We start from the raw sequence: 24,795 nt of genomic DNA on the forward strand, positions 1-24,795 counted from the left end.
TCAGGGGAAGGCAATGGCAAGCCTTCTCTGAACATATCTTGCCAAGAAAACCCCAGGGCCGCGCCAGTGGCCATAAGTCAGAAACTACTTGAAGGAGCACACCACACAAAAGGGACTACATTTCCCAGCGCGCCCCGCGCTCCCTCCCTCACAGCCCCGCCCTCAACGTCAGAAGCCTGGCTCCCGTCGTGCTTAGCGGTTCTCGGGCTGCGGCGGCCGTTAGTAGTTGCTGTTTTTCCCGCCGCGGTTTGAAATTGGTGGAAGAGGAAATGGTGGCGGCGAAGCAGGTTCCTCCGGGGCTGGAGCTGTACCTGAAGGAGCACCGGGTCTCCACCTTCTCCCAGTGGCCCTTCGTCTCCGACTGCTTCTGCACGCCAGAGAGGGTGAGAGGGCGCCGGGGTCTAAGAATCAGAGTAACAATAGGATTGCAAAACAACAACAACAACAGCCCAGCCTCCCAAAGCCTCCGAAGGGTGCCTTTACAAATGATGCAAAACACACAAACCTTTTCCTTTTCTGACGATCTCTCACTTCATTTAGCCTTTGCATGAGTAATGCACACTCTATTTTCTTGTCTAATGAGCTCTCTCTCTCTACTTATTTATCTGGGTTGATCTTGTAGCACCTTCGGGAAGAGAGAGATTGGCAGCATGAGGTTCCCTAGACTCCAGGCGACTTCCTCAGATGCAGATCAAGCTTAATAATAATAATAGTAATGAAGTGGACTGCTCTCGCTGCTGCTGCCAGCGCTTTCGATTCAAGTGAGTCTCAAAGGGGCTACAAGGCCCCTCCCTCCTCACTGATTCTAAAGGCTAACAGTCCTGTCTCTGAGTTCTATAGTTGTTTAACTTAGGTCTGTTTGAAAGCTAGTACTAAGTATAAAGGAAGTTTAAAAACACACACAAATAAGTTAGTATAATTTCTCAGTGTTTTTACAAAGCTTTTATTTTTAAATTAGTAACATCAGTTAAACCACATTAATTAAAACAGGCAACAGTTTAAAAGGACAAGTAAGACATACACATTTCAAAGCAGTCTACACTTTAAAATTCAGCATCTTAATTCACAACTTAAAATGATCCAGATGGCTCACAGGTCCTTCATGCCAAAGGATATTCTCTTCCCTTCCTGAACATGGAAGATCATTCTGAACTATAGCAAAAGTGAGGTTTATAGTCTGTCTGCAAACATGTTTTCTAAATCCAGCTTTTTTTAATTTTAATTTTTTTGATTTTAATATTTTATTGATATTTCTTAGTATGTACTATGTTGCATTTCTTATGAATGTTTACAGAAAAAGTGTCATCACTTAAAAGTAAATACATTTTATATTATGAAATCTTGTTATACTGTATTATCTCATACTTTAGAATCTGTAATTATATCTTAACAAATCATCTTTTCATGAAGCGTCTTTAGTGAAATATCATTTGTTTCTATAACAAATATGTCTAATCTGTTATAAAAATAAAATTTAATACAATTAAAACAATTTCTTCCAACCCAGGCAACTTATTTATTCTTATAACTTTCCTTCTAATCTTGGTTTAATATCAGTTAAATGTACAAAATATATAAAACACAGGCGTGATACGCATACTGTATCTACTCATGTATAAGTCTAGAAATTTTAGTCAAAAATGTAGCCAAAAACCCTGAGTCAACATATCCATGGGTCAATGGAAGTACTCCACTTTAACTCTTCTTATATGAATAAGGAACCATCCCCTGGCAAAAAGCAAAAGTGTAATCTATCCTGGAAGCACCCCCCCTCCTTAAGGATGGGCACAAACAGTTGTGCCCGCTGGAGTTTTGCAAGTTCTTTGGCACTGTTTTCCTTTGCTTCATCTTTTACATCCTTTGTCACATGCCCCTAGGTTTTACTCTTGACTTAACTACGGGTCATATCAAAATTCATAATTGTGGCCCCAAAAATTGCCCTTGACTTATACATGAGGTCAATTTATAGTTGAATATATGTGGTATGGACAGGTTGCTTACCTGTAACAGTATTTCTTCGAGTGGTCATCTGCGAATACATACAAATGGGTTTCACCGCGCCTGTGCAGTGCTGCTCGGAACCTACTGGAATCACTGGGCAGAGTTTACTCTGCAACATATTGAAACTTTTTGGCGGTAACTCCGCCCACCCGTTATAAGGCCCCTGCCTTCCCACTCTTTCCCCAGTTCCGCAATTTTTCCGCCAAGCAGGCGATGGAAAGAGCCAATGAGAGAAGGACACTGAGGGGACGGACGGGTGGGATTTGTATGTATTCGCAGATGACCACTCGAAGAAATACTGTTACAGGTAAGCAACCTGTCCTTCTTCTTCGTGGTCTCTGCGAATCATACAAATGGGTTTAGACTGACAAGCTTAGGTATGCGGCGGAGGGAGTGTCCTGAGACCAAAGCTATGGTGAATCAAAGGTATATTTATTACAATAAAACACCTTGAATCATAAAAAAAGTCAGTCTTTTTGTTATGCATAGGTCAACATAGCAATAACGTTGCTAAACCTGAGAAGGGAACAGAGGTCATGCAAGACCGATCCCATAGAACTTGTGCAAACCAACATTGAACAAATGTAAAACAGTGTCACTGTACAAGTGTAGCAAATACAAAAACATCAGTAGTGCAATCAATGCAACCCTGAAACCAACACAGCCCTCCCGAAAGCTGCGTCTCGGATGGCCCTGGTGTCCAACCGATAGTGCTTAATAAAAGTTAAAGGTTGGGACCAGACGGCAGCCTTGCAGACATCCTCCAAAGGAATCCCCGACAGGAATGCAGAGGATGCCCCCTTTGACCTTGTGGAATGGGACCGAACCCTGCCAGGGAGAGGTTTGCCTAACTGTTCGTAGCAGAGGTGGATGGTACCAGCCACCCATTTGGAGAACCTCTGCGCAGACACAGGCAACCCTTTCTTCGGTTCCGAGTAGCATTGGAAAAGTCTCTCGGACCGACTGGAGGCAGCAGTTCTGTCCAGGTAAAATGCCAGTGCTCTCCTGACATCAAGAGAGTGTAGGCGTCGCTCCTCATCCGACGTCGGGTTGGATGCGAGAGTGGGCAACACAATGTCCTGGCACATGTGGAAAGCAGACACAACCTTCGGCAAGAAAGTAATGTCTGTCCGGAGGACCACCTTGTCCTTGTGGAACCTCAGGAAGGGTTGGTCCCTCCGTAAGGCACAGAGTTCGCCCGCACGGCGGGCAGAGGTGATGGCCACAAGAAAAGCGGTTTTCCAAGTCAATAGTCTCAAGTCCGCTGTGGCCATCGGTTCAAAGGGCTTGGATTGGAGGGCGGACAGTACCGACTCCAAGCTCCAAGCCGGTGTTGGTACCGACACAGGAGGGTAAAGATTGGCACAACCCTTCAGGAACCCCTTCACCAAGGGGTCTTTGAAGAAAGAAACCCTCCCCCCGAACTGGTATTTGGCACAGATGGCAGACAGGTAACATTTGATGGATGTGAGGGACAACCCTCCATCCAAAAGTGCCATCAAAAACTCCAGTACCACTGGAGTGGAAACCTGTGTAGGAGACAAGCCCTTCTGGTCAAGGAAGAGGCAAAATCTCTTCCATTTCAGGGCATAGGACCGCTGGGTGGAAGGTTTCCTTGCAGCCAGGATCACCGTCCTCACTGCCTCCGGCAGGGCAGTCAGGGCCGAATCCTCCAGGCCACCAGCGGCAGGCTCTCGATGTCGGGGTGGAGAATTCGTCCGTCCTGGATCGACAGCAGGTCCGGGTGAGGGTCGAGACGGAAGAAGCATCTCCTGGAGAGGTGGAGAAGGGATGCGAACCACGGCTGTCTCGGCCACCACGGGGTGATCAGGATCGCATGCGAGCGGTCCGTTGTCATCTTGGACACCACCCTGATGATGAGAGGGAACGGAGGGAAGGCATAGAGGAGCTCCCCCGTCCACAGGAAAGCGAATGCGTCTCCGAGGGATCCGTCCGATCGCTTCCTGGAGCAGAACTGGGGACAGTGGCTGTTCCATCTGGTTGCGAAGAGATCGATCCTGGGGGTTCCCCACCGATCGAAGAGGTCGCTGACCGTCTCGGGATGGAGCCTCCACTCGTGGCACACCGATGGGGACCTGCTGAGGCGATCTGCCAGTTCGTTGTCCTCTCCAGGGAGGTGAATCGCCTGGAGGAGAACGTGTCTCTGGAAGCACCAGTCCCAGATGCGGAGCGTGAGATCGAGTAGGGTCCTGGATCTGGTACCACCTTGTTTGTTGATGTAATACATCACGGTGGTGTTGTCCGTCCTCAGAAGGACCACTCTTCCCGTGACTGCAAACTTGAACGCCCTCAAAGCCTTCTCCACTGCGAGCATTTCCAAAGCGTTGATGTGGAGAAGCTTGTCTTGTGCGGACCACCTGTCTTTGACGACGAGGTCGCACAGGTGGGCGCCCCATCCCTCCAGGGATGCATCTGTTGTCAGAGTCAGTTGTGCCTGGGGCTGATGGAAAGGCATCCCAGTGCAAACGTTGGAGCTGTCTAGCCACCATCTGAGGGAGGCGGCCACCGGTCTCGGTACCGTGAGCCACTTTGAAGGAGGGTCCTCCAACGGAGAGAAGACGGAGAGGAACCAGGATTGGAGAGGTCGAAGACGAAGTCTTGCCCAGGGGGTGACGAAAGTCGTCGATGCCATGTGGCCTAGGGCGACTTGAACGTCTCTGGCTCTCACCCTTCTGTGGGAGATGCACGGCCTGAGGGACGTTGTCAGGGCCTGAAACCGGTCCGGAGGGAGGAAGGCCAAGCAGTTGTCGGAGTCGAGGATGGCCCCGATGAACTTGACCTGCCTGGTCGGTGTGAAGTGGGACTTCTCCCTGTTGACGACCAGCCCGAGGGAGTCCAAGAGGTGCAAGGCGAATGAGACTGCCTCCTGCAACTCGTCTTGGGATTCGGCTGCAAACAGCCAGTCGTCCAGGTAGGGAAAGACCATGAAGCCCTTCTGATGAAGGTATGCCACCACCGGTGCCATGCACTTCGTGAAAACTCGTGGGGCCGTGGCCAAGCCGAAAGGAAGCACGTTGTAGTGGTACGCGGTAGAGCCGACAGCGAAGGCGAGGAATCTCCGATGGGACTCTCGGATCCCGACGTGGAAGTAGGCGTCCTTCAGGTCGACGGTTGCGAACCACAGGCCCTGGTGGAGCAGAGGTAGAATGGAAGCCAAGGTTACCATTCGAAAACGGCGGTAGTCCAGAAACAAGTTCAATTGTCTCAAGTCCAGGATGGTCCTGATGCCCCCATCCGATTTTGGTACCGTGAAGTACCTGGAGAAAAAGGCCCGAGGACATTGATCGGGCGGCAAAGGGGAGATTGCCCCTTTGCTGAGCAAGGTGCGCATTTCGTCGAGAAGGGTGTCCGAGGGGGGAGTGGACATGAAGGCTCCAGTTGGAGGGAGCTCCTGGAACTTGAGGGCATAACCCCTACGGACGATGTTGAGAACCCACGAGTCCGATGTTATGGAGGCCCAGGTGTTAACAAAGGGCCTCAGGATGTCCAAAAAGAAGGGGGATGAAGGAGAGGCGAAGTGCGCTGCGTCCCTTCAGGCTCTCTTCTTCCCCTGGTCGGTGTCCTGCCGGCGGGACTTGCGGTACCGAGGCGGGAAGTTGCGACGGCCAGAGGAGGAGGAAGACTGCGAGGGGAAGCGCTGTCTCTGGGAGCCCTGCTGCTGGGACTGCCGATCCCGGGGAAAGGTCCCTTGTGACTGACCTTGCGGCTGCCACGGGCGTTGACGCTTCCGGTACGGAGAGGCCGGTGCTGAGGACATGCCATGTTTCCTCGCCGCCGCCTTCATCCTGAACTTGCGGTTCAGGCGGTCGTCGGTCTCGGCGTGGAAGAGCCCGGTCCCGTCGAGCGGCATGTCTTCAATAGCTTGTCTGACCGTGGGGTTGAGGTCAGAAGCCCTCAACCAGGCATGTCGCCTCAATGCCATGGATGCTGACATGGCTCTCCCCGAACAGTCCGCCACATTTCTGGAGGTGGTGATGAGCCAACTCCCAATGGAATGGGCCTCATCCCTGATTTCGACCAGCTGTCTCTGGATGTCATCTGGGACGTCCGGGACGAGGGGGGAGATCCTCTCCATGAGGGTCTGAATGTAGGCCCCCATGCAGGCGGTGTAGTTGGCAGCCTTGACCCCCAGGGCCGATGCCGAGTAAGCCTTCTTGGCCAGTCCGTCTACCTTCTTCGCCTCCTGGTCGACAGGTGAGGTGGCCTGCTTCGGGACGAAGCTGTGCTGGGCTCCCTCGACAATCGCAGAGTTAGGCCTTGGGTGGTCGGCCAACCAGGGACAGCTCGCCGGGGCAACCCTGTAGAGCGTCTGAACCTTACGGGAGGGCGCCGACAGGGTGGCTGGGGACTCCCAGGACCTCTTCACTATGGTCTGGAGTGAAGGCAAGAGAGGCAGGCAAGGCGGGGTGGGCACTCGTCCGTGCACCCGACGCTCCACCGGGTCCTCCGCGTCGTCCTCCGGCGAGGCGAGCTTGATGTCGAGGGCTCTCGCCATCTTGACGACATGCTCGGTGAAGGACCGGACGTCATCGGACGGGGAAGATGGCTCAGGATCATGCATCCTCTGCGGGGAAACAGAAACCGAGAGGACGTCCTCGTCGGAAGGGACTTCAGACGGGAGAAGAGGTTCATCATCTGAGTCGAGGTCCGAGGAGAGGGGGTCCGTCACCCTGACTTGGGATCTCGGACGAGATGGGGTGACGTCCATCGAAGACCTCGAACGCCTGCGAGGTGAAGACGGGGGCCTCTCAGAGACAGAAGCGGTCGGGACCGATCTGGACTGGGTGACTTGATCAGCAGGATGGGGGTTCAGCCTGGTGAACTCCCTCATGGCCTTGTCCTCTGAAACCGATAGATAATATCGGCCAGACTGAGGATCGAAGAACAGGTCCGGCATCTCCTGTCCACGGGGCTGATCTTCCTCGTTGACAGACCCTGGGGGAGAAGGCGACTGCTGTCCCGGTGGAAGAAGGGGAATGGTCTCTTCCATCCCGTGTGCAAAGTCCATGGTAGGCAGAGGCGTGTCCGGTGCCGGGGACCGCCGTACCTCTGGTGCAGGCTCCGGATCGCGTGGAGCTGTCGCCTTGGAAGCGCGGCCCTGCTTTGAAGGGGAGCGTTGTTTATCCTTTGCCTTCGGTGGGTCAGAGGTGGACCGATCCCTTGAAGGCTTGGACTTCTTCGGAGCGGGATCACGATCCGACTTATCCTGGCATCTCTTCTTCCCTGCCTTCGGAGTCTCCTCCGCCGGGAAGAAGGGGTTGTCCGGAAGGTCCAGGAGGACGGCGGCCGCCGCCGATGAGGAAGGCCTTGGAGACTTTGCCCCTGCAAGAGGACCAGCCGGCTCCTTCTGCTTCGGGGCATGGTGAGACGCCTTGGAAGACGAAGGCGAGACCAGTTGGCCCTCAGCCACGACGCCCTTCTTCGGGCGCAAGCCTTCCTTTGGACGCGAGCTCTCCGGTTTTGCCGCCGGCTTGGAGGACGGCTCGGTATCCTCAGTCCCCGACGATTTGTGGGGGCGCTTGGAGGGCTTGTCGGTGGCACTGGGCAGTTTGGAGCCACGGGCCACATCGGAGGTGGTAGAAGGGGTCCCGGCCGGGACACACACCACACTAGGGATAGTGGCTCTCCCAGATCCCACGCTGGAGACGCTGGCTCGGGAAGATGAGGCGGCGGGAGCCGCAGGCGGCAAAGATGATGACCGCGAGCCTCCCTCCTGCACCCTTCCCAGGGCGATAGCTGAAGTAAGCCGGGACTCACGGTTCTTCCGCGCCTGGGAGGAGAGGGACCTGCAGAGCAGGCATGCCTTGGTGTTGTGGTCCTTGCCAAGGCAGAGCAGGCAGGAGGAGTGCGGATCTTGGACGGGCACCTTGCCTCCGCAAATGTCGCACTTTTTGAAGGGTGCAGGCATTTTCGAAGTCGTCAAAGCCGATGGGGAGATCGAAAAACGAGGTCAACAGTCCGAAAGTCCGAAGTTACCAGGGGCGGGAGACAAAGAATGGTCAAGAAACAGTCCGAGGTCAAAAAGCGAAAGTGATTCCAAGCAAGCAAAGCAAGCGAAAGTTCCTCTGAAGCAGCTAGCGCGGCGGAAAAAAGGAACTGGGGAAAAGAGCGGGAAGGCAGGGGCCTTATAACGGGTGGGCGGAGTTACCGCCAAAAAGTTTCAATATGTTGCAGATTAAACTCTGCCCAGTAATTCCAGTAGGTTCCGAGCAGCACTGCGCAGGCGCAGTGAAACCCATTTGTATGATTCGCAGAGACCACGAAGAAGAAATTTTATATACTGTATGTGATTTTATGTGTATCATACATTATTGTGTGTGTGTGTATACACTGCATAATACTCACACAGTATATTATGCAGTATACACACACACACACACACATGCACATGCCTATATGTATTTACCCATACATATAGTTTGGTTAAGTGCCTCTGGCGACAGTAAATTGTATACCATTTATCACATCTGTATTAGGTTACCTATGGTGTGCTTCCTTCATATATATTATGTTTTCCTTCCTTCTTTTACTACTCATAATAAAAATAAAAGAGTTTGAGTGGTTAATATGCTACTTAATCTTACTTTATCTTAATTTTTCTTCCATTTTATTTTTATGTATCAAAATATATTGTTGCTAAATTTCCTCATTTATCCTTCCATTTCAGAATAACTTCTTTCCAATTTTCAAATATTGTTTTTCCATTTGTCTTCAGTTACGTTAGTTAATATAGCCATCTCACTTTGGCTTTTAACAGCAGGACGGAAGTAGTTTGTCATTGTGACTCCACCATCCACAGCAGGGGGGCTGGCAAATCAGGAGAGGCGTTTCCATTGGTTGCCTGAGGGTGCATCTGCACTGTAGAAATAATGCTGTTTGACACCACTTTAACTGCTTTAGCCCCATCCTATGGAATCCTGGGATTTGTAGTTTTACAAAGTCTTCTTCTTCAGGCTTTTGTGTCAGAGTGCTAAAAATACAAATCCCAGCATTCTGTAGAATGAAGCCATAGTAGTCAAAGTGGTGACCAACTGCATTATTTCTACTGTGTGGAAACACGTTAAAAGACTAGCCTGTCAGAGGAAGGCTAGGTTATGGAGTTTAGTATTCCAGGACTTTTTGATACACAGCCCTGATACTGGCTTATCTCACAGGTCTGTAGTAAGGTGAGGATCAAGCAAACACACAGTGACCAGATGTCATAACCACAAAGGAGGACAGTGCACTATTAAATCTAAGGCATTCAAGAAAAAATGTAGGGCATTACAAAGTAAAAGCTAAAAACACTAATATAAATATAAATTCTTGCTTCTTAGTAATGCTTCAAATGGAGGATATTTTGGATGTCCAGGACAGAAGATTGAAATGGAGCTGCAAGTTTAATGAATATACACGCTCATTTACAAACCAGCTTTACTTACCTTTGGCTTTTGCAAGGCATGGTGGAAATGAAGCAGACTAAACTGCTTTTAGATCCCCCCCGCCTTGCACTAGTAACAATGGGAAAAGATTTAAGAGGGAGTGATGCTGACACCTGATTGAACTGAAGCACTTTTCAAGCCTCTTGAAGAGCCACTCTCTTATCTCTGGGAGGGGAAGAGCCCTTATAGAAGAAGTTCACAGGTCCTACTGAGTTTGGCACCAGGTCAGAGATTCCCCATTAGTGATGTTTATGAAGCACAATGAAGACTTTATTTAAATACTTTATTTTATAAAAATGTTGTCACTGTCCTTTCCCACCTTATAAATTAGAGTTCTCAAGACTAGAGCATGTGTGCCTTTGTAATCTAGAATTCAAAGACATAGCTGTTCTGGTCTGGAAAACCAGTAGTAGTATTCCATGTTAGTGTGGAAAATCAGTAGTCTGGAAAGGGATCCTGTAGCACCTTTGAGACTAATGTGAAGAAAGTAGTTGGTAGCATGAGCTTTCGTAGACTTCAGCCTGTTTCCTCAGATGCGTGTTTGGTGTGGAGAATCCAGAGACAGAACTATGTGTGTGAGAATGTCAATTCAAATTCAAAACCTTGTGGGTATAGAGTTGAGGTGACACGTTCTGTTTTAATGATGGTCTTTGGGGGACAAAGGCAAGAGGAAGGTTGTTGATGACAGCCAAGAAAAGTAGAGTAACCATATAAATGAGTGCTGGAATGTAGGAAATAGAGAGAGGGGATGTGATGAAGATGGGGGTTAGATAAGGTTGAAATGTGTGTAGTGTGCCAGGAAACCATTATCTCTGTTCAACCCATTGCTGATAGATTGCAGTCTTGCTTAGGTTCCAATTTGGTTATTTCTTGTTCCAATCTTCCTTTGTAGTTTTTTGTTCAAGGACTGCTCTTCTGAAGCCTGAGATAGAATGCCCAGGGAGACTGAAGTTTTCTGCAGTCAGTTTTTGTGCACTCCCATTCCTAAGGTCTGATTTGTGTCCATTTATCCTCTGGCAGAGGGACTGGCCTGTTTGCCTAAAGGAGAGTGCTGAAGGGCATTGCTTAGACAATACACACATTTCAACCTTATCTAACCACCATCCTCTTGAGAGTGCCCTTGATGAGTTCATCACATCCCTTTCTCTTTCCTTTATTCCAGCACTCATTCATATGGTTACTCTCCTTGGCTTTCATCAACAACCTTCCTCCTACCTTTGCTAGCCTTGCCAATAGTCATGCTAGTGAGCCATTCAAGGATGTGTAGTCCAATGCAGTAATGTTTCTAAGCTCTGCCCCTTATCTATCCATCTCTATCAAAACACCTCTTTTAACACCACTTCCATTCTTCCCCAATTTGATGTTGAAACCTCTCCTCCAGCACCTGGAAAGCGGTGTTAGGTGGTTAGGAGGGTCCAGAAAAGGAGAAGGAGCGACAGATGTGATGCTTTCCTCTTTCCATCCTTTGATATAGCCCCCTAGGTTCTACTCTGGACTTATCCATGGGGCATATCAAAATCCATGATTTTTACCCTGAAACCTTCCCTTAACTTATACATGAGGTGAACTTGTACATGAGTATATAGAGTATATTGCTGTTGAACAGACCAAAGTAGTTTAAATCAGCAAGAGAAAAGGCTGACCAAAACACAGATTTAAACCAGGTATTAAACTGATTTCTTAGTGTATTTACAAATCTGTTCACAAATCATGTTGACTCTATTACAGGATTTTCTTGGCAAGTTTCTTCAGAGAGGGCTTGCCATTGCCATCCTCTGAGGCTGAGAGAGGTGACTTGCCCAAGGTCACCCAGTTGGGTTTTCATAGCTGAGCAGCGATTTGAACACAAATCTTCCAGTCCACTGCTCAAACCACTACACCACATTGGTTCTCTATGGCCCCATAAAGACAGGCCAAAATAAAGCTGCTTCGAGTCACTTTGGAGGTATGCTGTTTAAATGATGCATGTGTCCTAAGAGTCCGGAAGCTGCGCTAAAGCCACGATCCAGTCCTAAGGACTGGAGCACAACTTTGGTGCAACTTCTGGACTCTTAGTACACAGGCATAATTTAAACAGCATACCTCCAAAGTGACTCGAAGCAGCTTTATTTTGGCCTGTCTGTTTGGGGCCTATGATTCAGTTTAGAAATCAATGATAAAGCCAGCATACTTATATTTAAATTATTTAAAATTATCTTTATATAATGATACTTCAGAGAGATCTGTTTTTAAATGAAACATTTAAAATAATTGAAATGTTAATCTAATTTTTAAAAAGCAATTGAATAAGCCATTAATACTTTCCTCATGCGAATATTTGAATGCCTATATATAACTATACATTCTGTTCAGTTGAGAATCCTGAAAAAGTAGGATTTTTTTTAACTACCTGGAGAAATCCCAGTGCATGAAAGCATTAGATAAACTTTCATATCAGTGAATGGAGGTTAGAAGCGGAGGCAGTACATGCACACAGTGCTGTTCTTATCCCTCCTCTCATCCACATGTTCACAGATGTGAAGAGAGGAGATACTTTGAGCCATGGTGATCTGTGGCCAAGCAGTCTTTTTCATTATTTCAGCTCAGGAATCTTTGATGTGTGACTGGAATGCATGTCCATTTGAATAATATTTTCCTCTATTGACTTTCCTTTTTCTCTTGTTCTTGCCCCAATACAGATGGCAGAAGCTGGCTTCATTCACTGTCCTACTGAGAATGCACCTGATGTGGTACAATGCTTTATATGCTTTAAAGAGCTGGAGGGTTGGGAGCCCGAAGATGACCCGATGTATGTATCATGAAATTTTGATCCAAACAATTATACTTGAGACAAGTATATCAACTGTTATAAAGTGGCAGTTCTGCACAGTGTAACTCCAAACTAGTACTATAGGGAAATGGAGCCAGGTTTAGTAAAGTGTGTTAGATATTTCTGATGAATTGTGCACATATTCTTTTTTTAACCAAAAGCTGTCCTAATATAGCCACTTCAGAGGAAGTGAAACTACTTATCAATAGCATATAATGTTTGGTTTTTTAACATATCGAGGTACTGCCCAAAGCAAGCATGTGCTTAGATTTTGTGGGGTTGCATGACTTGCATTTGCAAAGTATATGGATTAAATTGGTGTCAGCCTCCAGGACTGCAGTATGTGTGTGTGGCATTAATCAAGTTGAATTCCCCTAGCTGCTATGTAAGCCAATCATTTTAATAATTTCATTTTGTTATTATGAAAGTCATTTGCCTTTGGCCTGAGAACTACATTAGTTGCCAAGTTTAGTGTTCTTCAAGAGAGAAGTTCTGTGCCTATACCTGCACAAACATCAAAGCATGATGGCTGGAAGTGTTGGACATCACTAAGATATGGTTCCTGCTTGATACATCAGATCTGACAGGTTTGATCCTCTTTTAGGTCCCAGGAGGCATACCTGTGGCTTTGATGTAGAACAGGAACCGAATAAAAAACTGAAAAGCACGTATTCACAGTTTAAGAGTTAAAGGAAACGTCCCACGTGCTGTTGAGGTTCATTCACGCTGTCTTGAGTTTCTTGAAGCCAACTCCATTCTTGATCCCTTTCAGCCTGGTTTCTGCCCAAGGCATTCTACAGAGACAGCTCTCACTAAGATCTCGAATGACCTTTTACAGGCCAAGGCTAATGACCTTTACTCTGTTCTCATCCTTCTTGATCTGTCTGCAGCCTTTGACACCGTTGATCACTGTCTTCTAGTTGATATATTTTCTGACCTTGGGTTCTCAGACTCTGTTCTTGACTGGTTTAGATCTTACTTGTCTGGCAGATCTTTTGCAGTAGTTGCAGGTGGTCAGACTTCATCTCCTGTTCCCTTATCTGTTGGAGTTCCCCAGGGCTCTGTTCTGGGTCCCCTTCTGTTTTCTCTCTACACACTGTCCTTAGGAAAACTCATCAGCTCTTTTGGTTTTTCCTACCATCTGTATGCTGATGACACCCAGTTGTATCTTTCCACCCCTGACCTTTCTCCAAGGCTTGAACAGCAAGTTTCGTCTTGCCTCACAGCTGTCTCGCAGTGGATGTACCATCGGCGTTTGAAGCTCAACATGTCCAAGACAGAGCTTCTTGTCTTTCCTCCTAAGCCCACCCTTCAACACTCCTTTTCTGTCTCTGTGGACAACATTTCTATTCAACCAGTCCAGCAAGCCCGCAGTCTTGGTTTTATCTTTGACTCTTCTCTGTCGTGTATCCCTCAGATCCAGACCACAGCCAAGGCTTGTAGATTCTTTTTGTACAATATTGCCAAAATCCAACCATTTCTCTCTGCCTCTACTGCCAAGATCCTGGTCCATGCCCTAGTGATCTCACGACTTGATTACTGTAATGTCCTCCTGGCTGGGCTTCCTCTTTCTCACCTCCGTCCTTTAATCTCTGTCCAGCATTCAGCTGCACACATTATCACGTCCACCCACCACTCTGACCACATCTCTCCTGTGTTGGCATCCCTTCACTGGCTCCCCCTCCCTTTCCGCATTCAGTATAAGCTCCTGCTGTCGACATTTAAAGCCCTCCATGGACTGGCCCCTCCTTACTTATCAAACCTTCTTTCTTCTCACCTTCCCACCAGGACCCTCCGTTCTGGTAGTCAAGGTCTTCTGTCTCAGCCCAGAATTTCCTCTGCCCCATCCCGGATTTGCTCCTTTTCACTTGCTGCCCCTCACTCCTGGAACCTTCTTCCCCCACAAGCAAGAGCCATCACTTCTTTAACCAGCTTCAAAACAGAGTTGAAAACCATCCTATTCAGAGAAGCCTTCCCAGGCATTGCATAATTGTCGCTTACTATTTGATGTTCTTTTGATGCCTGTTTATCAAACCATTTCCTGTATTGCTATGTACTGTATATGTATTATCCTACTTGAGAGTATGTATTTTCCCTGTAAGAAGATTAACCATCCATTATGAAGCCAGCCCTCCCTCCAGTCCATCTACCTTGGTCCAGGCCTTGGAGGTAGAGAGGAACTGCTGGACCTCTTACCCTTTCCTTCCACCACTCCCTTCTCCTTCTGTGTCATGTCTTTTTAGATTGTAAGCCCGAGGGCAGGGAATTCGTCTAACTAAAAAGATTGTATGTACAGCGCTGTGTAAATTTACAGCGCTTCATAAATAAATAAATAAATAAATAAATAAATAATCTTTAAAAGCCCAGTGCGTTTTGGCCTTGCCACAAATTGGCCTTCTTCAGGGGCTGATTATAAAATAAATAAAAGTATTTATTATAGTTGTACTGGAACAACACACATCATCTCTTAAAACACAATTTCTTAAAAATCAAATATCTATTATCCATATTATCGTATACATACCTATTATCAAAGATATCTGGAGTTGCAATCTGCACTCTCAATAAGATGGACACTGAGTATTAGAATGAAGGGACTAGGGCTACCAATGAGTTCATATTTATGGCTTTTTGAAGTAATATTGAAGAGAACCAATGAGAAGATACATAATGCAGTCTATCTACAAGGTTACTCAGTTCTGTTCTATCTAGCTAATGCAATATTCGAACTTTTTTTAGCCATTTATTTCAAATTTTTATATAAGACATTGTATTTCCATATCTTCATTCAAAGCCCCTGGTACTAAGTTTTTAAATTTTAAAATCCACTCTACCTCTTTCTTCTTTAAACAATTTGCATTTTTATTATTTATCACCTCTAGTACTCAAAAGCATATGTCAGTTGCTGCATGTTCCATTTGTTCAAAGAGGGGCCCCTATTCTTATATTTCTCATTGAGAAATACTGACATAAGCTTTTGAGTACTGGAGGTGATAAATAATAACAATGAGAATTTTTATTCTCATTCCCAGGGGGTTTGAATGAAGATTTGGAAATACAATGTTTTATATAAAAATTTAGACTGGAACTGCTGCAAAAATAACAGAGATTCCGAACTAATCAGACACACTGTTCTCTGACATTTAATCACATCAGTAAAGTCATAACAGAAAATCATACACAAACACTGGTACTTATTAGAGAATATTCCAGGATGTAAACAAAAACCAATGGTTTCATTAAAAAAAACAACAATATATAGGACTTAGTAATGCATGCTGATTGCAAAAAAATAAAACAGCTGACAATGCTACGATGGGCCTGCCTAAACCAATAGGCCACCAGTACATGGTCATTGCACATATTGAACATACACAACTAAAGTGACAGAATTTATAAATTGCATTGACCAACAACGATACAAACTATCACACTTTAGTACATGGAATACAGTCAGCCCTCCATATCCACAGATTTTTATCCACAGATTCAAGCATTCACCATTTGAAAATATTTCAAATATATATAAATTCCAAAAAGCAAACCTTGATTTTGCCATTTTATATGGGGAACACCACCTTACTATGCAACTGTATATAATGGGACTTGACATCAATGGATTATGTTATCCACAGAGGATCTGGATAGCAAGGGCCCACTGTACTAGTCATGTGATTTCTGCAGTCCAGTGCACATGTACAAAACTTTATGTGGGAAGGACTACCAGACCCATAAATTGGAGAATAGGGTACCATCTCTCCATTCTGAAGAATAGAAGGGTGGGAGCTCTTTTAGTTGATTATTTTGAAGAAATGCAACGTTCTGTAGCAGATTTCCACCTTTGGGCAATAGAAAATTTACAATAACAAAGAATATATTTTAAACAAAAAAGATGTTGCCTTTAAATATAAGATAGCAGCCAGGACATTCCTATAAAGTTGTATTCCCAGTAGACTGAGCTCGCTTCCACAGACTGGTGAAAAGGCCACATCATCAGGGGCCTTAACGTTGGTGTTTACCAGAGAATTATTTGAGGAGGAACCCCACAGTCCTGTTTCAGTCATTACTAAAGATTTGCAGTATGGACACTGAGGGATCTGCTGCAGTCACCTGCAACTCTTGTGGGATGTTTCTCTTCTTGCCTACAGAAGTGGAGAACTTCACATGCACCAAGTCCAAGTTGGTAGCACTCTTGGAGGAGAAAGTGCAGCAGCTGGAGTCCAGAGTAGCTACACTTCAGCATATTAGGGAGCAAGAGGATTTCCTGGACACAACAGAACTAACAATTTTGGATGAGTACCACGCAGAGGAAGATGCTAGGGCGGAGGAGGTCACTTCCCATACACAGGAGGCAGACAGCTGGAGGAATGTCACACAGAGAAGTAAGCCAAGAAGGGATTGTTCTGGGAGCTTGCAGCTAGAGAATCAATTCGAAGCTCTTTCCCTTATCAAGGAGGATGAAGAAGAGCAGCATGGACAGACTTCAGGGACAGAGCAGGGGAGCCTTAGGGTTCCACCCGAGGGAACAGTCGCTGCTAAACCTCGGAGGAGGCGTGTGGTCGTAATGGGGGACTCCTTGCTGAGGGGTACAGAAGCAGTGATTTGTAGGCCTGACAAGATGTCTCGAGAGGTGTGTTGTCTCCCAGGGGCATAGATCCGTGATGTGACAGAGAGGCTGACAAGACTGGTCAAGCCTACTGACCAATACCCCTTCCTTTTGGTCCATGTGGGAACCAATGATACTGCAAGACACAGCCTTCAGAACATCAAAAGGGATTACGAGGCGCTTGGTAGAAAGCTGAAAGGAATGGATGCACAGGTTGTCATCTTGTCTCTTCTGCCAGTCGAAGGGCACGGTCCAGGAAGGGAGAGGAAAATAGCAGATGTGAACAACTGGCTCCACAGATGGTGCCGCCGAGAACAATTTGGATTCTTCGATCATGGGCTGCGGTTCCACGAGGAGGGACTTCTTGCAATGGACGGGTTGCATCTCACACCAGTTGGAAGAAATGTTTTTGCCAACAGTCTCAAGAACTTGATTAGGAGGGCTTTAAACTGAGTTCCAAGGGGAAGGGAGACAATATTAAGGAAGGCGAAAGGGATGGCGAAAATAGTCAAACTGACATAGAGGAAACAAGAAAAAAAATGCAAGGACCCAACAGTGGGAGGCAAAAAAACTTGCACAGGCAGCAAATAAAATGGACCCATGGTCTGTGATGTCTCTACACCAGGGGTAGGCAACCTTTTTGAGCCGGGGGCCGGGTTGCTGTCCCTCGGACAACTGGGGGGCCGAAACAGTGGGGTGGAGCTTCCACCCTCTGGGGGCGGGGCCACATGCTGGGGGTGGAGCTTCCACCCTCTGGGGGCAGGGCCACATGCTGGGGGTGGAGCTTCCACCCTCCAGGGGTGGGGCCGCATGCTCCGCCCCCGGAGTGATGATGATGATGATGATAATAATAATAATAATAATAATAACAACGGTTACTAGCATGGAAACTACTAAAATGCAATTCAAAATAGAAGGGAAAAAGCATGCACCACTGTCTCATCTCAGAGAAGCACAAGGAGCAGAAAGGAGTTTTTGCAATGAAACCACCAAGGGAAATAAATAATAATAATAACATTAACAAGTTACTACTAAAATGCAATTCAGAATAGAAGGGAAAAAGCATGCTCCACTGTCTCAACCCAGAGAAGCACAAGGAACTGAAAGGAGTTTTTGCAATGAAACCACCATGGGCAAATAAATAAATAATAATAACTACTAAAATGCAATTCAGAATAGAAGGGAAAAAGCACCTAAGGAAGCAACCAACCTCTCTCTGGCTTGCTCTTGTGGCCGGCTGGCTTCTCCTCCTTCCTCCTCCTCCTTTCCCTGCTCTGCTATTCATAAGGAGGAGGAGGGCAGAGGGCAAGGTGGAGCCTGATGCAGGCCTGCTGCAGCCCCTGGAGCCCTGTTGGAGTGCTTGAGGGGCTGCACCAGGCCTCCTAATGGGCGCCGCCATTTTGTTTTTCAAAATGGCGGCCAAAATCTCGCGTGACCTTTGCCATCCTGAGGTCACGCGAGACTTCGGCCGCCATTTTGAAAAACAAAATGGCGGTCGGAACGGCGGGAAAACGGAGGAAATCGGCGGCAATCGGCGGCAGGACTGCGCAGGGGCCGGCAGGGAGGCCTTGGCGGGCCGCATCCGGCCCGCGGGCCGCAGGTTGCCGACCCCTGCTCTACACTAATGCATAGAGCATGGGAAATAAGCAAGATGAACTCGAACTCCTAGTACAACAAAGCAAATATGATATAATAGGCATCACTGAAAGAGAAATAGGCCAAACAGGAAAGGAGGAGGAATAGCACTATATGTCAGAGATATTTACACCAGTGAAGAGATCCAGGACATCAGTACTGACAGCCAGGTGGAGAGCATCTGGATAAAAATTAAAGGAGAGGGAAACAACAAGGATGTTATGGTGGGAGTCTACTACAGACCTCCAAGTCAGACTGAGGAATTGGATGATGCCTTTCTAGAACAGATGACCACACAGTCAGAAAAGAGAGATGTAGTAGTGGTGGGTGACTTCAACTACCCTGATATTTGTTGGAAGTCAAACTCAGCAAAATCCTCAAGGCCTAGCAAATTCCTCACTTGCCTGGAAGACAATTTCATGGTCCAAAAGGTGGAAGAGGCAACAAGTGGGTCAGCTATTTTAGATCTGATCCTAACCAACAAGGATGACTTGGTTAATGGGGTGCAAGTGGTGGGATCATTAGGTGGAAGTGACCATGTTCTCCTGGAGTTTGTAATACAGTGGAAAGGAGAAGTCAGGCATAGTCAGACACACATTCTAGACCTTAGGAGAGCAAATATCAGTAAATTTAGAGACGTATTGAGGGCGATCCTGTGGTCAGAAATACTAAAAGATAAAGGAGTTCAGGACGGATGGGACTTTTTCAAAAGGGAGATACTGAAGGCACAATTTCAAACAGTACCAGTGAGAAAGAAAAACGGGAGGTGTCTCAAGAACCCAGGATGGATGACTAAGGAACTTTCAACCGAGTTAAGTTTGAAACGGAACATGTATAAGAAATGGAAAAAGGGGGAAATCACAAAAAAGGAATTCAAAGAAATAGCAGGCATTTGTAGGGGTAAAGTCAGAAAAGCTAAAGCGCAGAATGAACTCAGGCTTGCTAGAGAGGTTAAAAAGAATAAAAAGGGATTTTTTGGATATGTCTGCAGCAAAAGGAAGAAGAAGGAAACGGTAGGGCCACTGCATGGAGAAGATGGCAAAATGCTAACAGAAGACAGAGACAAGGCTGAATTACTCAACACCTTCTTTGCCTCAGTCTTCTCAAAAAAGGCAAAGGGTGCTCAACCTGAGGATAATGGAGCAGAGGACAGAATAGGGGAATTTCAGCACAGAATAAGTAAAGAGATAGTAGAGGAATACCTTGTTAATCTAAATGAATTTAAGTCTCCAGGACCAGATGAACTACATCCAAGGGTACTAAAAGAACTGGAAAATGTAATATCGGAGCCATTGGCAATAATCTTTGAGAACTCCTGGAAAACAGGAGAAATCCCAGCAGACTGGAGGAGAGCAAACATTGTTTCCATCTTCAAAAAGGGGGAAAAAGAGGATCCCAACAATTATTGTCCAGTTAGTCTGACATCAATACCAGGAAAAATTCTGGAGCAGATCATTAAACAGAGAGTCTGTGAACATCTAGAAGGTAATGCCATAATCACAAAAAGTCAACATGGGTTTCAGAGAAACAAGTCATGCCAGATAAATCTGATCTCTTTCTTTGATAAAATTACCAGCTTGGTAGATGAAGGGAATGCTGTGGATATAGTATATCTTGATTTCAGTAAGGCCTTTGACAAGGTTTCCCATGACAATCTTGCAAACAAGCTTGTAAAATGTGGGCTAGACAAGGTAACTGTTACATGGTTTTGTAACTGGTTGACCGGTCGAACGCAAAGGGTACTCAACAATGGCTCCTTTTCAAATTAGGAGGAGTAGCTAATACCCCAGAGGACAAGATCAAAATTCAAAATGACCTGAATAGACTAGAAAGCTGGGCCAAAGCTAACAAAATGAAATTCAACACGGAGAAATGTAAGGTACTGTACTTAGGGCGGAAAAATAAAATGCACAAATATAGGATTGGGGGCACCTGGCTGAATGAAACTACGTGTGAAAGGGATCTAGGAGTTCAAGTAGACTACAAGTTGAACATGAGTGAACAGTGTGATGTGGCAGTGTTTAGTGTTTAGATCAAGAGAAGTAATAGTGCCACTGTATTCTGCTCTGGTCAGGCCCCACCTGGAATATTGTGTCCAGTTCTGGGCGCCACAATTCAGAAAGGACATTGAGAAACTGGAGCGTGTCCAGAGGAGGGCAACTAAAATGGTGGAAACCATGTCTTATGAGGAACGACTTAGGGAGCTGGGGATGTTTAGCTTGGAAAAAAGAAGGTTAAGAGGTGATATGATAGCCCTGTTTAAATATTTGAAGGGATGTCATGTTGAGGAGGGAGCAAGCTTATTTTCTGCTGCTCCAGAGAACAGAACTCGGAACAATGGATGCAAGCTACAAGAAAAGAGATTCCACCTCAACATTAGGAGGAACTTCTTGACAGTAAGGGCTGTTCAACAGTGGAACGCACTCCCTCGGAGGGTGATAGAGTCTCCTTCCTTGGCGGTTTTTAAACAGAGGCTGGATGGCCATCTGTCGGGGATGCTTTGATTTGGATTTCTTGCATGGCAGGGGGTTGGACTGGATGGCCCTTGTGGTCTCTTCCAACTCTACGATTCTATGATTCTTTGAGGTAGAATGGATGCTAAAATTGAGGTCCCTGGTGCCTTTAGGACTGAATTAAGATCTGGAACTACAGTTTTTCATTTAAATGCAACAGAGGAGGATTTTAATGGATTGTATGTATGCACATGATTGAAATACAGTGGCATAAATGGGTTGAGTAATCACCTGGAGAGATTGGATCAGATGTACCTGTGTCTCATTCCAAGACATATCATTGGTCATGTATTTTCAAGGCATATCTGGGCTATGAATATGTAAAGTAATGCTGTAGATTCTGTTCTCTTTATACTATATGGGCCTGTGTTTCAGAGAGTGTTTTCAACTTCAGTGATTTCTTTTGGAGGGTATGTAAAATACTGTAATGTATTATTTTTTTATGGATTAGTTAATTGAGCTTTGTCCTATCTTTTTAATATAGTGTTTCCTCCATATTCGCTGGGGTATGGGGCACGGGACCCCCATGAAAGTGGGGAAAAAACCTGCAGATGAAACACTACTCTTTTATTACCCTAAGTCTGAGAACACCTCTCTAGGAATCTCTGTTCCCCTGTGGAATTCTGTGACCAACATCTGGCAGAAGCTGACCATAGAATTGCATTGAAGAACATACAAATACTTAAAGAAGTTTTTTCTGTAGCAAGCTCTAGGTCATCCAGTGTAATTTTATAGTCAAACTTTGGCAGAGTCATGCTGGAGGACCTAGAGTTTCCTAGAGAGAACATATTAATCAAATCCGTGAATAATCAAATCCACAAAAGTCAGATCTGCAAATGTGGGGGCTCCAACTGTACTTATAATATATGTGTGTTTGTATTTGTTTCTAGACCCTAAAGAAGGCTTTTCTCATTCAGGCCAAGACGCATTGGGCTTTTAAAAAAAACCACACATACTAATAAACAGTTGATTATCAGTGCATGCAGAGCTTGTCTCTTCACTGTTTTTTTGCTTTTCAATGTGTCTTCTGATGAGTTATCAATAAATACATGGCATTTCAGTATTTGCACTGGTTCCCTTTATCTTTCAGGTTGATTTCAGGATACTAGTTACATCCAATAAATTAAACTTACTACCTGTGTGCCACCCTCTGTCCTTAAGGGCAAACACAAAGGTTATTTGGTAGTGTATGGAATATCCTGTTGCTCCCAGGTCTCCCTGTTAATGCAAGGCTTCTCCAGTTTTCTTGGTGACTTTTTAGCTGCTAGCTTATTCAAATGACATGAATGAGCACATGCATACCAGACTGATGGGAAGAAGTTTGGGGCTTGGTGGTACTCTAATCCAACTAACACATCTAGTGAATGAGATGAGAAGACACAGTGGTTTTGGTCTTTTTACTAACAGCTCACCACATCTATGCCTCAGGAGGGTTGCCTCTCTGAGACTCAGCAAACTAATACAGTTCTTCTTAATTTTTAGGGAAGAACATCGGAAACACTCCCCCAAGTGTGCATTTCTTGCTCTTCAGAAAGACGTGGCTGACTTGACAGTGCAAGAGCTTATAAAACTTAGCAAAGAGAGAACTATCAACCTAATTGTAAGTATGGCTTTCGGGGAAGCACAGATTTACCTAGTCTGTTCCTATTCCTCTGTCTACCCTACCATTTCAGATTAGTTATGTAGCACACCAGTCTCTTCCACTCCAAGTAGTTTGTGGTGTTGTGCGTATAGACCTGTTTGTAACTCAGAGGACACTTCTTCCCTGCTGTGGTGTGTTTTTACTATTTCCTTGCCTTCCAAAGTTGCCCCTGACCATTCCTATTTGGAATAAAGCCCTTCCCTTATAGTTCTTTCTACAGCTGAAACCTGCCTTTTTATTTTCTAATAAGAGTTGCTTTGGCTTTCCCCCCCCCAGAAAAAGCAAGTTAACCTGAAAATCACCGACACAGAAGAATTTGCTGCTAAGATCCATAAAGAAATCAGTTTGCTGTGTTTGTAAAGCTCTTTGTATGCCTTCTTATGATGTAAGTTAATTTCCTTACTGACTGTACAGATGGGCTTCAACAGAAGTTGAAGCTCAATTGCTCAATGAAAGAACTCGAGAGTTTCTCCTTTTGGAATTTTTCTTCATTTATTTTTTCCTAAATAAATGTTACTGATTTTCAATATATTGGCTGTGTGACAGTTTCCTGCTTAGAGTTTGTGACTATGTTGTAATGCCTGAAGGACCTTCCTTGTTCTCTCCCGAAGAGTATCTCCAGTCTAGCTGCTCTTAAAGGCTAAATGAAAATATATGTAGTGCTTTGGTAATGCAGTAGTAAATGACAACATGAAATATACAAACACCAAGGAAGTGGTAGAAGATGAATGCAGAAGCAGAAAGGCTGAAGTAACCCTTGTTCCTGCCCATCTTTGCTTTGGGCATACTTGTCTAAGTATGAAAATCTGGGCATACTTGTCTAGGTCTGAAAAAGGTCCAGGATGGGGAAGAGCGCTGAAACAGGCTGGAGATTTTATACATGACTGCTTGCATTGGTTTTTGGGATTTTAGAAGTGTGTGGCTAAGTGGTATGAATGAGGCAGCACAACGAAACTGAGGAACATAAGAATTTTCATTGACACTTGTGGAAGAGAGCCACCATCTTAAATTAGATGTGCTCTTCTCCATTTCAAAGTGTTGTCATGCAGGAGTACTACAGCATTCCTGAAAGATGCCCATCCACCCTGTTTAAAGACCTCCAAAAAGGAAAGTTCACTGCCCTCTGGGGCAGTCAATTCCACTGTCAAACAGTTCTTACAATGAAGACGTTCTTTCTAACATTTAGGTGGAATCTCCTGTGTTTTGGTTTGTATCCCCCACCATTTCCCAGCAGAGAGGGTCCTGTCCTCCTGTAATCTGGGTTTAGCTCCTCCTATTTGCTCCTGTAGGCAGGGACAATAAACAAAAGACCGGCCCCTATATAGGGAGGAGCTAGCCCCCCTGAGCCTCAGTCTTGTTCCTGCCTATGCTCCTAGCAGGATGTTCTCTTCGAGCCAGAGAAGTTTTTCCTTTCTACGAAAGCGGTTTGAGAGCTTTCTTGGCCTTCCCCTCTTCTCCTCTCTCCTGCCTTTCCCCCCTTCTTTGGTGGTGGTTATGGCAGAGGACCCCGAGAGCATGGGTGAAGGGCCATCCTTAACCCAGGCTTCCCTAGCTCAGGGTCTGCCAGCTCAACAGAGGGAGACCCATTGGGATGTGTTTGCTGTTGCTCTGCAGCTTCTTTACTACAGCCTTGGAAGCATGAAGAAGACTTAAAATGGCAAGGGCTCCCAGGATTGGAGAAAGGTCTTGGCTTTGCCAATGACTCTCCCTCTCCTCCAAAGCTGCCCCCTTTCATGGTGGGAGCACAGGAGATTTCTGCAAACAGCATTGCAGCACATGGGAGCCGTGGGAAGAGATGGTGAGGGGGTATCCCCTCCATGTCTGTTTCTCCACATCACCTCTGCCCAGCCTGTTTAAGGCCAGGGATCAGTGAGGAAACTGGCCAGAAGTCATGGAAACTTCCCTCCTCAGCATCTCTGCCCAGCCAGAGTTCAGAGGACAGGCCAGCCAAAAGCCATGGCAAAGGATTTCTCTGCATCACCTCTGTCCAGCCTGAAACGGCCAAGGTCAGAGAGGCAAGCCAGCCAGAAGACACAGGAGAAGGGTGAGTACCAGGGGCCCTCTCTCTCTAGCCACCAAAGAACCTTTGCCAGATCTAATGCCCTCACTCAGGGCAGGCATTGCCATGAGGCCTCTGCCATGGCCAT

General features: G+C 46.0%; 1 protein-coding gene across 1 annotated transcript; it reads left to right on the forward strand.

The window, feature by feature from the left end:
- The first annotated feature begins 205 nt into the window (after positions 1–205).
- BIRC5 (baculoviral IAP repeat containing 5) lies at positions 206–23,179 on the forward strand. Its single transcript, XM_042452619.1, has 4 exons — positions 206–383; positions 12,122–12,231; positions 22,489–22,606; positions 22,925–23,179. Exons 1-4 carry the CDS (start codon positions 270–272, stop codon positions 23,006–23,008), a joined length of 426 nt encoding a protein of 141 aa, XP_042308553.1. The 5' UTR covers positions 206–269; the 3' UTR covers positions 23,009–23,179.
- Positions 23,180–24,795: the final 1,616 nt, after the last annotated feature.

This window comes from Sceloporus undulatus, chromosome 2 (assembly GCF_019175285.1).
Source record: "Sceloporus undulatus isolate JIND9_A2432 ecotype Alabama chromosome 2, SceUnd_v1.1, whole genome shotgun sequence".
Classification (NCBI taxonomy): Eukaryota; Metazoa; Chordata; class Lepidosauria; order Squamata; family Phrynosomatidae; genus Sceloporus; species Sceloporus undulatus.

Bases quoted from the DNA above. Each gene is read 5' to 3' on its own strand.
- BIRC5 (XM_042452619.1), top strand. From the start codon at position 270: ATGGTGGCGGCGAAGCAGGTTCCTCCGGGGCTGGAGCTGTACCTGAAG. The intron at 384-12,121 runs GTGAGAGGGCGC...GCCCCAATACAG, and splicing joins GCTTCTGCACGCCAGAGAGG to ATGGCAGAAGCTGGCTTCAT. The intron at 12,232-22,488 runs GTATGTATCATG...CTTAATTTTTAG, and splicing joins GAGCCCGAAGATGACCCGAT to GGAAGAACATCGGAAACACT.